Source organism: Protopterus annectens, chromosome 4.part1 (genome assembly GCF_019279795.1).
Source record: "Protopterus annectens isolate FY-2018-M chromosome 4.part1, PAN1.0, whole genome shotgun sequence".
In the NCBI taxonomy this organism is placed as follows: Eukaryota; Metazoa; Chordata; order Ceratodontiformes; family Protopteridae; genus Protopterus; species Protopterus annectens.
The window spans coordinates 977,219,375-977,236,334 of NC_056734.1; the positions used below are offsets into that span (position 1 = coordinate 977,219,375).

A 16,960-nucleotide genomic window follows, 5' to 3' on the forward strand; every position below is an offset into this window, starting at 1 on the left:
AGTAGAGGGGCACAATGACCTCTTTTGATCTGGATGCAAACCCTTTTGTGATTAGGTGGGCCACACAGAAGGATTTTCTAACCACCTTGGCAATGTGATTATCAAAGGAGAGATTACTATCTACTTGGGTCTTCAGATCCCTTATTACGTTTTCCATATTTAGGGGGCTGCTACCTTTGTGGTAGTTTGTGTGTACTTTGTTTTTTCCAAAGGGGATGACTATGCACTTTTTGGCATTTAGCTTGAGGCCATGATTTTGACAACAGGTATCCGTCTCGGTGAGACCCTTTTGGAGGATCTCTGTGTCAGCTGGAGAGTCAATTATAGCCCCTAGTTTGCAGTCATCTACGAACTTGGTCAGCCATAGTCCTCCTGTGTTTGTCTGTACCTATGAGAACTATATGCCGAACAGGAGGGGGTCCTAGGACTGAGCCCTGGGGAACGCCACTTGTAAATGGTTTAGAGTCAGACCTAGTGAGAGGGGTCTGCAGAAACAAGGGTATCTAGAGTCATCCTCTGACAGGCACTTCCAGCGGTCCTGAACACTTGCCTGACTGCCTTCCTCTGGAGGCAGTCAGGGGACACTTTTTTTTCCCTTGCACCTCAAAGCCAGGGAAGCCATCACAAATGACCAATGCATGGTAACGGTTGTATTTAAAGGATACCCAATTCCCTTTTTAAAGACACCAAGACAAAAGTCTTCCCTACCCAATGTTCCACCCAATTAGATGGAGGATGCAGCTGTAGATGTCACAAAATTGCTGTAAGAGAGTCATCCAGGGGGTACCCCCCTGGTCAAGTTGGATCGGCTGTTTACTCAAGGTTCTTTTTGGTGCCCAAAAAGACAGAGGACTTGAGGCCAGTTCTGGACCTGATACCTCTAAAGAAATTGGTAAAGAACACAAACTTTAAGATGGTCACGATTTAGTCCATCCTATCTCTACTGTGGATGAATAACTGGATGTGCTCAATAGCCCTGAAGGATGTGTAGTACCACATCAAGATGGACAGGTGCTCCAGAAGGTATCTTCATTTCGGGCTGGGAACGAGTTATTTTCAGTTCATATCACTCGTGTTTGGTTTCACCACAGCCCCCAGAGTGTTCAGCAAATGCTTGGTGGTGGTTCAGCTCATCTCAGGCTGCAGGGATTCCAGATATTCCCTTCTAAGGATGACTGGCTCTTGACCACTCCAACCAGGCGTCTGAGTCAGGCCAGGGATTATCTTTTGCAGCTGGCTCTACATTTCTACATAACTCTCAACTTGGAGAAATCCTAGCTGGAACCAGTTCAAGTGATGCATTTCATAGGGGCACATTAGGACACAACAGTTTTTCAAGCTTGTCTTACAGTGTATCGAGTGTCAAGCCTACACCTTCATGTCAAACAAATTCTGGCTGTACCCAGTCCTCCACTGAGTTTGATTCTCAGAGCTCTTGGTTCTATGCAGACACGATACCCCTTTTGCCCACAGCATGCCTTCACATGAGAATCTCATAATGGACGTTAGCGGTCCAGTGGTCTTTACACAAAAATCCTTTGAGCCTTCCTATCAGACTTTCGTGAGTATGCAAAGAATCTGTGTTATGGTGGCTTCACTCTGCAGATGTTACTCAAGGATACTCATTCATCTTTCCTTCTCCAAATGCCACGTTGACCACGGAACCTCCCAGACAAGGTAGTGGGGGCATTATCTGGGTCAGACGGTTCAAGGCACATGGATGCTTCAGGAGACCAATTTGCATATCAGTGCCTTAGAGATGAGAGCAGTTCTTTTGCATTGCAAGAGCTATGCAGTTTTCTTCTCTAGAGACCATTGCAGTACAGACGGACAATATGTCAGTGGTTTGGTACGTCAACAAACTGGGGCGAACCAGGTCTTACCCTCTGTGTAAAGAAGCTGTGAGAGTGACAATGGGCAATCTGTACCAACTGCTTTCTAGTGGCAATGCAGATTCTGGGAATGTCCAGCATCCTAGCAGACAGGCTCAGCTGAGTCCTACTGATGCCTCACGAGTGGTCTCTGAACCAATCTACGGCAAACATGATCTTCCAAAGATGGGTTCAACCCTGCTGCAACATTTTCACCTCCCCTCTCAATAACAAATGCAGCAGGTACTTTGCCTTGATCCCTCCTCAGGGACAGTCACCAAAGGATGCTCTAATCCATGCTTGGCCTCCTGGTCTACTCTGTGCTTTTCCCCATTGCCCCTAATTCCCAAGTTCTTGCAGAACGCATTCAGGTTGAAGAGGAAGGTATTCCTCATTGCTCCCTTTTGGACTCGTCAAGTCTGGTTCACCTATCTTTAGTCTCATCTGATTTGCCCTCCAGTGACACTAGATCCAGCTGCAGATCTTCTATCTCACTCCTTGGGGCACTCTCATCCAGACATTCAAGGCCTGAAACTAACCACATGGTTTTTCCAATTCTGATGATGGCCAGACATCCCAGGCTTTCATTCCCTATCCAGAAGATCTTGACTTCTGCCCATAAACCCTCCACCAGGAAGATTTATAAGAGCAAGTGGAAAAGGTTTTCCGTATGGGCCCAACAGAAACAAATAGACCCTTTTATAGCCCCTGTGTCTGTGATGGATTTTTTAGCTTCCCTTTTTAATGATGGGCCAGCTTTTCTACTGTCAAAGTTCAGTTAGCTGCAATTTTCATTTGGGAGAGGACTACATCATTAGCTTCATCTAAACTATGTAACCCCTTTATTCGGGGCACCTTTCTACTTCGTACTCCAATTAAAGGTCCAACTCCTCCATGGGATTTGTCTATTATGTTGCAAGCACTGGTTCATCCCACCTTTGAACCGGCAGCCACAGTAGATGTAAAGTTTCTTTCATGGAAGACAATTTTCCTGGTAGCTATTACTTTACCAAGAAGAATCTGAGTTGCAGGCCCTTTCTTCCAAGTTTCCTTATTTAATATTTCACAAAGATTAACTGTGCACACCAATCCTTCCTTCTTGCCTAAAGTTGCTACAGAAGCCAATATCAACCACTGTATTAACCTCCCTGTTTTCTTCCCTAACTTTCAAAATAAGGGAGGATATACTCATTTACTTGATGTGCAATAGACTACTACGTTTCTACCTAGACAGAATAAAGGCTTTCAGGACATCTGAAGAATTGTTCACATCTTTTTCATATATTAAGAGGTAAAATTACCAAGACCTCTTTGGCTAGATGGTTAAAAGACTGTATTTTCTTTGTTTATTCTTCAAAGAACATCCCTTTGCCTGATCAGATTAAAGCTCATTCTACAAGATCTGTGGCAACTTCCCCCAGCCTTTTGGTCAAGAATATCTGTTGATGACATCTGTGCAGCTGCTACTTGGTCAAATCCGCATACATTCATTACTCATTATAAATTGGACATTATTTCCAGGAATAGAAGTGCCTTTGGCGGAGAATATCCTTCCATGAGGGACACCCTGGGTTTCTGTTGCTGGGGGACTCTGTCCCACAGGTTAATGAATGAATGAAAATGACAACTTCAGATAAAGAAGTTATGTTCTTACAATAACTTTCCATCTGTGTTGTCTATTTTCATTCTTCCTATCCCCCAGTCCAAGACTGAGTTACCTGATGGATATGTTCATAGGAACCGTTTGAGCTACTGTTGCTTTGTCATTTTCTTTGTGATAGATAATTGTTTTTATTGGACAGTAGATAAATAATTGCAGCAAACTCTATCTGAGGTTCCTTGGGGAAGAGGCGTTATATGAGTAGGGAGGAAGAGCTTGAGCTTTGAATCTCAAGATAATGAAACGGCCGAGTTAGTTCCAAGGGTCAGAACCAGCAGGTTAATGAAGAATTAAAATAGACAGCACAGATGGAACGTTATGGTAAGAACATAACATTTCTTCTTGGGATGTAGGCTTTTCTGCCACCAGACAAAGTGCAAAGTTTAAGCAATTATTTCCTTTCTGTCCTCCCTCTTCTGTCGTCCTCAGAACACTGGGATTTATGACAGCAACTATCCCCATTACCAGACTTCATATGAGGAAGATCCAGTGGTACCTGAAATCCACCTGGTCCCAACATTCTCATCCCCTGGTCACACAGCTGCCTCTCTTTACTTGCCTAAAGAAGGAAATAATGTAGTGGATGTTGTAGATTAAGCTAAACCCAGGCCTTTCCCTTTAACCACAGACACTACAGTAGGAATTGCACAAAAATACATCGGGCAGTGCATGGGGGAGCATGGAAAGGCAACCTGAAAGTTCAAGGGCAATGGCTTGCAAATCTATGACTAGAGCACATCCGTCTGAAGGAGATGAAGGAACTTGTACAGAAGCTGCAGATTTTCTCCATTCTTGGAAACCAGGTCCATTAAGCGTGTTCAGAGACAATACAATGATCATCTGGTACATAAGCTGGGGGGCACCAAATCTTTTCAGTTGTGTAGACTGGCTCTTGGCGTGGGAGCAGCCCACAAAAGTAAATCTCTCCCTCCGAGTGGTTTACATTCCCTCAAAAGACAATGTCTTGGGAGAATTTCTAAGCAAATCAAGGGAAGATCCCCACAAATGGATGCTTAACAGCGAGATCTTTCTAGATGTAATCCAAAAATGGAGGGGGGCACAGTTAGATCTTTTTATCTCCAATGATAGCAAACAACTTTCACTCTTCTGCAGTAGGACCTACTGTCCTCAAACTTGGAAAATGGATGTAATGTCCTCCCTTAGGAAAGTGAGGTTCTTAAATGCCTTCCCTCCTCTTCTTGTCCTTCCCAATGTCTTTAGATATCCAAAAGGAATGTCCAAAGAGTTTACCAGTGACTCCCTGTTGGTTACAGCAGCACTGGTTCCCCCTTCTCTTCCACCTAGTCAAGGGCCATCACCAGAAACTTTCCTCTGCACTGGAATTGCTCACACAACAGAATGGCTCACTGCTGCATCCCGTCCTATCATATGTCAACCTGGCATATTGAATTATAGAATTCTGATCCCTTTTAGACACCAATTTTCTGAGGACATGCTTAAGGTTCTCCCAGGAGGCAAGGAAACCTACTACCAGAAAATCTTACACAGCAAAATGGAAAACATTTACTATAAATAAATGGCCAAAGTATCAGGACATCCTCCAGGCTAATATTCCTATGGTCCAATATGCACTCATAAGTCCACTTATGTACCCTTATGCTTGTGGGCCTAGATCATACATCGGATGTATAGCATGATGAAAGATTTTGGCTTTGGTACCCCAGCTGGATATCCAGACGGGGATAGCCCAACAGTTTGGAATACCGCAACAGTGATCAGTATGACATCTACTTTTATGGCAAGTTTTTACACAATTGTAGATGCAAATTGTATCAAAATCACTTGAGGTTTACCATGCAATCTCTCTAATACAGACATTAGCAACCTGGTCACCTTCTCAATCCCTAGTGACATTTTCATAAACATTGTTCATTGTATTATGTTGGTTCTCACAGACCCCGTTAAATCCTGGTCCGCTTCTACTTAGTACTCAAGTCAATCTCGAGCTATTCCTGTGAGGTGTATTCTGCATTGCAGCCAGCTTTTGCTGCAGGTATTTGACTTGACCTCCCAAATTCTGTCTTATTTTGGACTTATACTGCCTGCTGCTTGAATGGGTGTTATGACAATCTATTGATGTAAAAACTCAAGTGACACCAACTTAAAGTATTTCTAGTCTCTTAATGTAACCATCCAACAAACTAGATGTGTGCCACAGTCTAAACTTCACCTTTTCCAAACTTTCTATGATCTCCTTGACATTCGAATGGATTACTTTTTAACCTAAGCAGAATCACGCTAGGATGGGTGGGCAGTCCTCTTCATTTTCATATGCACACATTTTTTCCTTAATGCTTTTAATTTCATTGGCATTTTTATTTTTTCCCATCACAAGACCTCTAATCAGTCACTGCCACCCGAATCATATTTCTGTCTTAATCATTAAAAATGTAACTTTAATTCACCTCTTAACATTGAATGAACAGCGGAGAAGACATCCTCCACCTGCATTTCTATTGTATAACTGTATAAAGCAAAAAAATGCAACCCCTACTAACAATGTTCACCATGTAATGCCTCAACCTAAAACTGTAAAAGATGTGTTCAGTCTATGTAAATATGTTAAATCTTAAGCTTCAATGCTAAGTTTAGTACTATGTAAATTTGAAAGGTTCTGTATACACCTTATATTTTGCTTAAAATTTAACTGTGGAGCTTTTCTCCTTGGGCCTCTGCTGAAAAAGAACATGCATACAGTCGGACTTTCTCAGCCAACAAATGTAAAATAAAATAAGTTTAGTGCCAGGCACCAGGGAATTTTTGTATATTTTACATGCATATATAGTGTGTGTATATAATGTACGCACATACCACCGTTGAGGTTGCTTAAACTCGGTGAAAAGGAAAACTGTTACAAAACAAGAAGCTCACTTCTCTTTTCTCTGCGTTCTGGACCTTATAAAGCAAGCTTCAATATATTAACATGTTGACAGAATGCAGACGTGGCTAAAAAACTGTAATATTTGTACAGTCAGCTAATGAGTCTGTGTCCAATAGTAGTGCTGCCTGATTTCTCAATTCAGAAGATTAGACATCACAGAGACCAACCGTGCCTTAAGTATTACCAGACCAGAAATAATGGCAGATGCATATTTTTCTTTATGGCTTGTTATCTTGCATTAGCTGCATGACTGAAGAGAAACTGTACTGTATGCAATGGATCTTGACATAAAATTGACTTTGGGGTCTTATCAAAACAAATGACCAAGCACCTCTGCAGTACATATAATATATGCGCCTTGTAATAAAAGAAGGGGAGGAGGAACATAACATTGACATTTGTGCCATCAAGCTGGTGAAAACTCATGATGACCCTGTGTAGTATTGTCTTGAACTGAAGAACTTTGATCTTCACTCATGTGGCGGGTCATTGATAGAGGGACATTCATAGCAGTAGGTTTTTTCAGTCCATCACTTTGATCTTTTTCTTTTGCATTGACATTTGGCCTTACCAAGCCTTAATATTTTTTTTTCTAATGATCTTTCTCTCTTTGTGTGATGTATCTGAAGTATTAGTCAAAATCTTGGTACTTGAACTTCAAGAGGACACGCTGGTTTAATCTGCTTTAGTGCTGATGGTTTTGTCTGGCGATCTGTGGTATTCTTCAAAAACACTAATTCAAGGTATTGAGTTTCTTGCAGTTTAGTTTCTTCATTGTCCAGTTATTCCATCCATATAATGTTATTGAAAGTACCATAGGTGATATAGCTTAAACAAGCAAAAACTTTGTACAAAAAGATACTTCCTTATTCTTGAAGATTTTATCTAAATTTTTCGTAGTTTTGCTTAGTGACACATCATCAGATTTCATGATTACATACATTTGCGTTACTGATTATTGATCCAGGCAGGCTGAAGTTAACCTCTCTTTCTCCATCAAGAAAGAAATTATTACTTTATCAGTAATTAGAGTCTTTGTTTTCTTCAGGTTAAGATGCAAGCACCTTCAACAACTATGTTTGAGTTCGAGAAGCAGATGTTTCAGACCACTTTCAAACAATAGTGCGGTATTCTTTTTCTTCTAAAAAGAAACACCTTTATTCAGTTATGTATGATATAGGCATTGTTACATTTATATAAATGAAAATAAACCAGAGAGAGACCATTTAAGTTGCAAACATTATACATTCCAAACAGTGCCAACTCAAGTGTAGCTGCAAACGTTTATACATCACTTTAAACATATCCAGTCATTGTTAGTTAATCATTATATAACTCTTTCAAATCCTACCTTCTTCTAAACCTTGTTCCTCCTTCTGCATGTATTGATCCCACATTTCCCATTTCAGTAGTGTGGTATTGTCAGCATAGCAAAACTTGTTAATAATTGAGGTATAAAAATCAGAAGAATTTACTGTATACAGACCTCTCTCTAATTTCTTCTCAGTACAAATTGACCAGGTATTTGGAAAGTATACAGCTTTGTCATATGCTTTTACTGATTCTAAACCATTATTTTTCTCTTTTTGAACTGTTTCTTGGTTATTATAAAGGTTGTGCTTGAATTATCTGATGGTGTGGTAAAACACTACATTTTAATGTGCAGCAGAGTTTTTCATGATTTACCCAGTTGAAGGCCTTGCTAGAGTCAATGAAGCATATAAGTATTTTTTTTTTTTGTCGTTTAAAGGATCTTTGTCTTGCCTATGATGGATTTTATCCTCCTGGTCTCAGGTGTAGTTGTAGACTCCACAGAATAATTTTGAGTAGAATCTTGTTGGTGTGGGCAATTAGAGAAATTGTGTGACAACTTGTTACTCTTTGATAATGTTCTAAGTCAATGAGTGTGGCTTTTTTTTCCAGGAGTATGTGCTCACAATAAGAGGGTACAAATGAAAGATAATAGTAAGTTAGTTGCAAGTGATGACAAGAAGATGTACACCCCCCCCCCCCCCAAAAAAAAAAGAGACTTATGGATGCATGAAATTGTTCTGCTGAGGGAGTTAAGAAATCATGAACAGTGGTGAAAATTAGAACTGTATGTCGTAATTATAAAACTATTTTTGCTAGGTGGGAAGGTGGACAAGCTTAATGAGTCAAGTAGTCCACTTCCATTTTCTTTGAATATTTGATGGGACATTTAGATTTACCTTTTTTGCAAGATATTTCTGAGACTGGTAGTGTGGTATGTTGCATATTGTCTTGCCTGTAAGGACTGTACTGTATCTCAGCAGCTGATTGAGTATTGGGTGTAGTTTACCATCTGTGCCATGCAACCTAGACTTTGAATAAATTGATACATTGGAATATCACATCTCAGTGTGGAGTTCTCTTTCAGGACTGGAGGACACTAATAATTCATCATGTGTACCATATGGAGGAAGGTTTGCTCCATGAATTTGGTCTTGTTCACTCATGTATATCTTTAAATTGGATCGATATTATGCAATGCCTGTAAGCTGTAGTTTGCTTAGTGACTTGCACCGAGTTTTTTGAAAGGTGTTGTATTATTTGAAACAAAGTAGCAGCTGTTGCTTGTACATTATTCACCTTCCTACTTTGAATACACATGGTGATGGTGAGCAACTTTGAGAGTGATGGAACGGGTATTCAGTGCTGACATTATAAAGGTTAAATAATAATTCCACTTAGAAACTGAGAAGTACACTTTTCACAGAGCCTTGATATTTTGACCTGCATTAATGAACTGGAACCAATTGCTTCCAAAGTTCAAATCTGTTGTACCCCTACGTGATATTTTTCAGTCTAGTCATCATGTTCATATCATGTATTATGTCCACATAATATATTTCAGCCTAGAGTTAATAAATGGTTTGGTGTTCTGTCTTTAGTGACAATGCTAGTACTGTATGTCTTGCTGGTTTCTTAGACTGTCTCTGGAAGCAGTGTCAGTGTTTTTGTCACTGGATTTCTGTACTTTGTGAATACTGTAAACTGTCAAAAAGCCCCCATTGTGCATTTAAATCTTCAATATATAGTGACTAAATTACTGGATTTGTCCCTCTTCTCCTGTCTGTGGCTTGATTGCCAAAGTTCCTGAGCATATTTAGCAGCTATGCTAATATTTCTCTAACTGTTTAATTTCAGAGATGGTAAGGCAGACAAAAGCTGATTATTCTAGTACTGCATACTCTCTTTATTGTTCTAGATTTCACAATTACATGAATAAAAAGCAATTATTCAAATAACTAGGATTATGGCTTTGATCAGTCACTAAACGTCCAGTTCCACAGAGACAAAGTGAAAGGCAAAATAAACCCCCTCCTCTGGGCCAAAAAGATTCCCCCTTTTTTATCCCAACAAACCAGAGCAGCCACTGGCTATGGAGCTTCCCTTTCTCAACTTGAATATGGGCTCCAAATGTTTTATTCTGCCTCCAAGAAAAATATTGCCACACTCCAGATCTCAAACATCATCTGCTGATTCATTACAAATTCACCTGTCTATGAACATCACTGTATTGCCCTAGAAAAAGCCAGTTGACTACTAATTCCCATTTCTACAAACTACACCTACTCCACTTGCAGCTAGACTGCATGAAAAAAAACCTGCTCACTTAATCTGAGACACTACTCACAAGCAATACCAACACTCATTGCACCTAGATTCAAACTCCACAGTACTGCCCATGCTTTCTTCTTTCAGGCACCTGTTTGTTCTTTGCAGGATCTCTCTAGTGACATTAGGCAAATCAACACTTATTCCAAATTCAGAATTCAACTTCTTTATCCAAGTCAAATGCTCCTGCTTCAGCATAGGACATGTCACCTAACGTATCTCCTTTCCGAGTCTTTCCTCTCTCAAAATTCGCCGAAGACTGACCCACTTTAGAAAATATATATAGAATATTACATATATATATATATATAGATAGATAGATTAGTACATTATACTCTGCTTGATTGTACATTGCACTGTGCTTGTTCACTAGAATGTATATGCACAATTTATTTGTGTGTAATTAGTCTGAACTATTCTGTTGCTTACATTTCTGTATTTTTTATTTGTGAAATGTTTTGTATTTCATCCGGGCTGAGCCTGCAATTGGTCAGTATTGTTCAATGCACTACCTGGGTAGACACATACAAAGGAATGAGTGAATGAGCCAATGTACTGGCCAAAAGTTTCAGTATTTATTTAACTACTTACCTGTTTGTGTAGTGTTACAGTATGACTGTTTTTAAGTAAATATTTTTTAAACCTTCTCTTTGCAAGAGAATTTAATTTCTGCTTAAATGACTTCAGTAAACTGTGGATAGTGACTAACAATGAAAGCTACAGAAGTATATTATTTAACTTGGATCATGCAAGATTGGACATGTTCCTTTCTGAAACGACATAAAATGTGAATATCAAAAAAAGATGGTGGTGATGGCACACTCTGGGACAAAGGAATGGTACTGAAGGTTTTGGGTGCAAGGAAGATGCATGTCAATGATGCAGATATAAAAGTAATTCTGAAACAATGGTATTTAGTAATTCTGAAATGGTATTTGCATTGCAAATTGTAGTTGTTCCTTAAATGTTATTCCTGTCCCTTTTATATGTTGAAGTAATTGGCAGCAGTGTGGCTTGGGGAAGATATTTGCATCACCGTTTCAATACCTGAGGTTCAGTTTTGTGTTATGGCACTGCCTGTGTAGAATTTTCATATTCTTTTGTCTGATTGGGTTCGGGTTACACTTTGCTGTAATTGTTTTTGCTGCCCCTTTATATTTTGAAATAATGTGGACCTTTAATCTTTTTACTATGAAATGCTTTTTTTTTACATTCAAAATTTGACAAAAGATATAGAGCAGAAATATTATCTAAATGATTATTCTGGTCTGTTGAATATATTACCGTTTTATTAATTCACTTTCATTTCTTTTTCAAAGTGGCAACGTTATTATAGAAACCAAATTTTACGATGATGATCTCCTTGTAAGCACTTCAAAGGTGAGACTTTTCTATGTCTGAATGGACTGCTGATGGCCCTCTTGGGCTTGGAAGGTAGACTTGAGACTTGTGGGAAAAAGCTGATCCAGCCCTCTGTCCAACCAGAAGATGTATATGAAACATATGGTTATGTGACTGAAACTCTTGCACAGCATGGATTTTTTTACTGGCGCTTTAGATACTTTTTTCCTACATAAATTGTTTTTCAAAGCACACGGGGTCCCTAGTCACCACCACCTTATGGGAACAAAAAAGGACCATCCTTTTGTAAATATTGAGATTAAGCCTATTTCACTAGTCACTAATATAGATTATTTAATATTTTACTGTTTTGTACTTGACCTTTTTGAAATAAGCAGCCTTTTTTTTTTTAATACAACCTTTATTGTTTGTAGGTTTTGTGTGTGTTAAATTATTCAACTGCCCCTTTTTATTTCTCTAAAGTGTTTAATTTTTTGGTTCCATCCATTGCAAACTGCTATATTCCTTAGCTGTTAGAAATGGAAAATCGTGTTTATTTTATGTTATGTTCATACTGAAATGGACATTTAAGGGAAATAAATTCTGGATTAAAATGTTTTTACTTGCTATATAGCCATGGTCTCATGATTAAATTTTTTTAAAAAATTTTGTATACTACTATAGCCATAACTTGAAAAAGCTTTTTTAGCAGTGCAGCAAATTCAGGAGGGTTTGTGAGCCTTCCTCTCTCAAATGTGACACATTTATTTTATACTCACATTCTAGGAGTCTCACGATCTCTCAGCTCACATCATTGTTTTGTGATTCTTGAAAATCAAATAAGTTTACATGTAAACTCCTATTTTTGTTTTTTGTTTGCATTGTTGAAACTTTTTTTTTTTTTTTTTTTTTTTTTGCAAGAGACCAGAAAGGATGGATGTGGAAAAAGGAATGGCTAAATGAGGGAAGGAATCAAATCAGTCTAATCTAATTTGCACGTTTCACATTTGACTGTAAATCTAATTTTTTTTTTAATAAATATGACTGCAGCAGAATAAATGCATTAAGGACAATAAATATACATTCTTTTTTACATTTTCTTAATATGTTTTTATTAAATATATTATTCTGAAGGATGCTTTATGCAGTAGTTGTTTTGTCTTGTGTAAAAAGGAAAGGATTGCTCCATCCAAATTATTTAGCTGCATAAAAACATCAGTCAGCTTAAAAGGACAGTGTGCTACAGAGATATCTTAAAACACTGGAAATGAATTAAGTTGCATATTGCACTATCACAAATGAGCCTACTTGAAGAATAGTTCTAGAGGTTTCCGTTGTGATTCTACATAAGGTTTGTACCATTTTTGGCGCCTTCTTTCTATTGCTGACTCTTAGCTAAAGAGATTTAAGGTAGTATTTATAGTCATGTATTGCACAAGTGTGTAGTGCGAATATGCAAAGAGAAAAAAGCTAAATAGACTACTCTGGGTGAATTGCAATCACAGGTTTGATGCAGTCCGAATGCAAATGGATGACCTTTGAGTTTTAAAGTTTCAGCTAAGTAAATATATTTACAAAAAAGAGGAGGAGCCACATTTTAGCATGGCTTTAAATTGTTTAGTAATAGCAGTGTAAACCTTTGAAGCTGAGGCCGATTCTAGCATTTCCTTTCCAGACAAATGGACAATCCAGTGTCAGGTTAGGGGCACTGGATTGTCCCTAGCAAGGAGCACACTCATAACAATCTAATTTTTTGATCCAGAGACCTTTCCAGCTAATACCAGTCGGGTCTGAGGGCCCACTGAAATTCTGTCATGGAATATCTTGCTACTGGAATTAAGGTAGAGTGTAGCTACTATGAGAACAAGGAATGCTGAAGGTGCAGGGTGATGGAAAAAAGACTGAAGCCTGCTAGGAAGGAAGCCTGTCTCTGAGAATTGTAACAGGGTGTCAAGAGGAAACAGCCTAGGAAAAAAACATTTGCAATGGCTCTAGCTATGACTTTATGGTGTTGATTGATATTCCCAAGGACAGGCAAAGCTGTAGTAAGTAGTCCCTTGCCTTTATCAACAATTGTCTTATGATGGGGGCGAGATCCAGTTGTCCAGCAAAGGTAATATCTTAATTCACCTTAATTTTATGTCAGCTGCAACAGCTGTCATACACCTTGGGATCTTCCTACATGCTTTGGCTATGTTTATGCACAAGCAATTGTCCTTGAGGTAAGAATGGCTCGCACTGCAACTATCTGAAATGTGGAATTCTTCACAAAGTGGTTTAGACCTCTGAGACCAACAACTGGTCTAAGGTTCTTGGCTTTCTTGAGAATTAAAATAATCATTAGTAAATGTAAGACATTTTCTGGTCTGGTAGAATCTCATGGATGGCTCTCTCTTGAGGAAAGTTGATGATCTCTGATAGAGATGCTCCTTTTTTGGGGCAGCATGTCTGATAATGGATGGGAGACAAACTTTCATTTCTCTGAAAATGCCATTGTACGTTACCTACCCATCTTGCAGGATGACTAATCATGTTGGTTGGTGGAGAGACAGATGAACCCTGACTGATTCCAGAGTGGGACAGCCACACAAGCCTTAAGGTATTCTGTCACTGCCTCCTGGGACAAGGCCATAGAAGCCATGACTCTGTTTAGCCCTTCTGATTGAGAATGGCATCCATTGAAGAATTCTCCTTGGCCTCTGCCTGTCCCATTTTTCAGAGAGTTGCTGTTGACCTTTAATGAACCACAAATGTTCCTAGAGAGGGTCCATTAAAGGGTAGATAATTTGACAGCAGCAGTTGACAGGGTTTGTTTTCTCATCCTACTCACCCTTCAACAACTTTTTTTAGGTCTAAAGTGAGCTAACCCATCAAATGGGGCATTGGCGAAAAATGCCTTGAAGTTCTTTACAAACCCACAGAGTCTGAGCCAAACAGTGTTTCATAGGGATTCCTGTCCCAGTGGCTTTTGCTGCTTCATTGGTCCTATTATGGATAAGCTTCACAGACAGCAGTGTGATGTTAAGCACTGATACCTGTCATTTGACCCAACATTAGACATCACTGACTAGCAAAACTGTTCAGTGATTCCAGGGTCTTTCTACCAGGTCTCACTGAAAAAGGGTCGTGCATCAGGTAGCTGAGACCCTGTATAGCAAAAATGTCTGTTGCAAAGATGTGCTTTCTCGAGCAATCCATAGCTCTGGAACCCCTGTCCAGCAGATGGACTGCAGGAATGTCATCTGGTGCCTCCTTTTTGGTAGCTGCTGCTACCAGAGTCATCTCAACAAGGGTGGATTACTTCAGTAAAGCCTTGGCTCAAGGATCTTGTTAGGTTTCCTGTGAATGTACTCTGTCACATCAGATTCTTAGCCAGCTTGCTTCACAACCAGATCTACATTACGATCTTTGGAAGGACTCAACCAAGATGTAGATGGGTTAGTTCAAAAAGCCTCCAACAGAATCTCCTCATCCAGGGAGGGATCATTGGACCAAGATCCTCTGTCTCATAAATTCAAGTATTTTTCTTAATCTGGAGTCATCGAGGGAGGGGGGTTAGGAGCTATGGGGAATCATCCCCTTTCTCAGAGTCTAAGGTTAGGGATTCAGCTGGAGAGTCCACTTGCCTCCTCTTGCAACTCCTCTTCCAGGGTGCGCTCAGAGTGGACTTATCTAGTGCCTCTCCTCAAAGGGCACAGTCTGTAATGGCCTTATGACACAAATCTGAGGCTATGAATCCAAGTGTAGGACTCTAGAATGAGAGATACCATGGTGTGGAGTCAAGTTTGAAGGTGCATCTGAAACTACCATCCTTGTAGTTTGCCCAGTAATCCTTTCCAAAAACATGAATGTCATAATTTTTCACATCTGTCTCACCTCAGTCTGACATTATTGATATTGCTGCATAAGGCAAGGGCACTGTAGAGATGCTGCTTGGCTGTAAGGTTGAAAGCAGCACAGTTACTGGTTTTGGTACCAATGGATCAAACAGTAAAGACTCCAACTCCAAGACTGTCCCTGAAGGGATAGAGACTGACTACAGCATAAGAGGTCTCAACGCCAATCTTACACCCATCAGCGTGGGAGTACTGAATGTTGAGACCACAGGATCCCAGGGGATCGGTGCTGATGGAAGTAATTATGCTTTTGCTAATGCAAATAATACCAGGGTAATTCTCTACCCTGAAACTCGCAGTAGTGAAGCTGGGCCTGGGTATAGAGCATACAAAGCCAACAGTGTGGGGGTCCTTCTTTGTCTACCCTAGGAAAGACCCTAGCCCCAGTCAATATGAGATGACAGAATCCTGACAGACTTATTAGACCTTGTACAATATACTGAAAATGGGCAAGATTCTAAACATCTCGACAAGTCTGTTTTTGAAGAGAAGTTGCCCAGTGTCTTCCTCCATGATAGCGCCAGATGTAACCTCCGTCTGGGAAGCCCCAGAAGGAGACGTTTGAGAAGTCAATGCCAATGGAGGAATGGAGAAAACCTCCAATAGTAGAGGCTCAGATCTAGGAAATTTAGGATAAGTGAAGCAGCTACTAGATCTAGTGTCTTGTAAGCATCCCCTCTCCTCCTCCATCTCAATCCTCTTTTCTTCACCAGAAAGAAGTTCCTTAAGGATTAACTTTATTACGGTGTTCCTGTACTGTCTTGAACAAAAAGTATTGTTTACCTTGTGACAATAAAAAAGTTTGAATTTGTCAAATTTCACAATCTTGTTTAAGATATTCTTGGCTTGGGCAAACCATGCAGAAGTCATGGGCATTCTAGGTTGGAATTTTATGACTGCAGTGGTCACACTTTGAGACCTTTTCCTTGTCCATTTTTTCAGTTGAGAAAAACATCACAAAAACAAATTGCTAACACCTGCAGGAATAAATGGTTACAATAAGTAGCTATAAAATAACTTTAGACTCTGTGTCAAAATAAGTTAGGATGCTTTAGTCTTCTGTTTGTATAGAGCATCAGCTTAATGGCTTTACATAAATATGTATATAGTTAATATGCTGTTTATTTCTTGGGTTGGGTAGGATTTCTTTTAAAGAGTTTAGGGTCCTTTGAGACAATACTACTGAAAAATACATAAAGTGGCACAAAAAGTGATAAAAACTGGCTATGTGGAACCAGTTTGCATTAAAAAGAAAGAATATAAGTTAAGTAGAATAAAATATTTTATTTATTTATTGACATTTGATTACCTCTCAAGTCCAAGTGGGTGGGAGCCCATTTTCAGTGGAGGCCTGAGGAGGATAGCTCAAAGGTTATGGCACAGACTGGCTTACTGGTTTGGAAAATAAATGGGCTTATTGGTAAAAACAGGAGAAGGTACTGACCTGTATTAAAAATAGAAATGCACAAGTAATTATCTTACAGGAAACATGCCTGAATTATAGTGAGCATGAAACATTTATAAATAAAAGTGGGAAGGACAGTTTCTTTGCTGGAATAGAAAGAGTGAAAGAAAGGTATTTATGAATAAAGACTAAGGAACAAATGAAAGACAGGCAGGAAAAATGTATACTTTTATGAGATTGTTGGCA

General features: G+C 39.4%; 1 protein-coding gene across 3 annotated transcripts in view; it reads left to right on the forward strand.

Annotated features, from left to right (window-relative positions):
* PDE6D (phosphodiesterase 6D) overlaps positions 1–16,960 on the forward strand; it is a 1,464,541-nt gene that overhangs the window by 991,954 nt on the left and 455,627 nt on the right. The window contains exons 5-6 of one of the 3 annotated variants that reach the window (XM_044070683.1): positions 11,392–11,452; positions 12,335–12,485. The exons of 1 other annotated variant lie outside the window; for it this stretch is intronic. In XM_044070683.1, coding sequence (XP_043926618.1) covers positions 11,392–11,452; positions 12,335–12,376 — 103 coding nt within the window. In that variant the 3' untranslated portion in view covers positions 12,377–12,485. Of the gene's footprint in view, positions 1–11,391; positions 11,453–12,334; positions 12,486–16,960 lie in introns of those variants that run through there. One more of the 3 variants, XM_044070684.1, reaches the window with a different exon arrangement.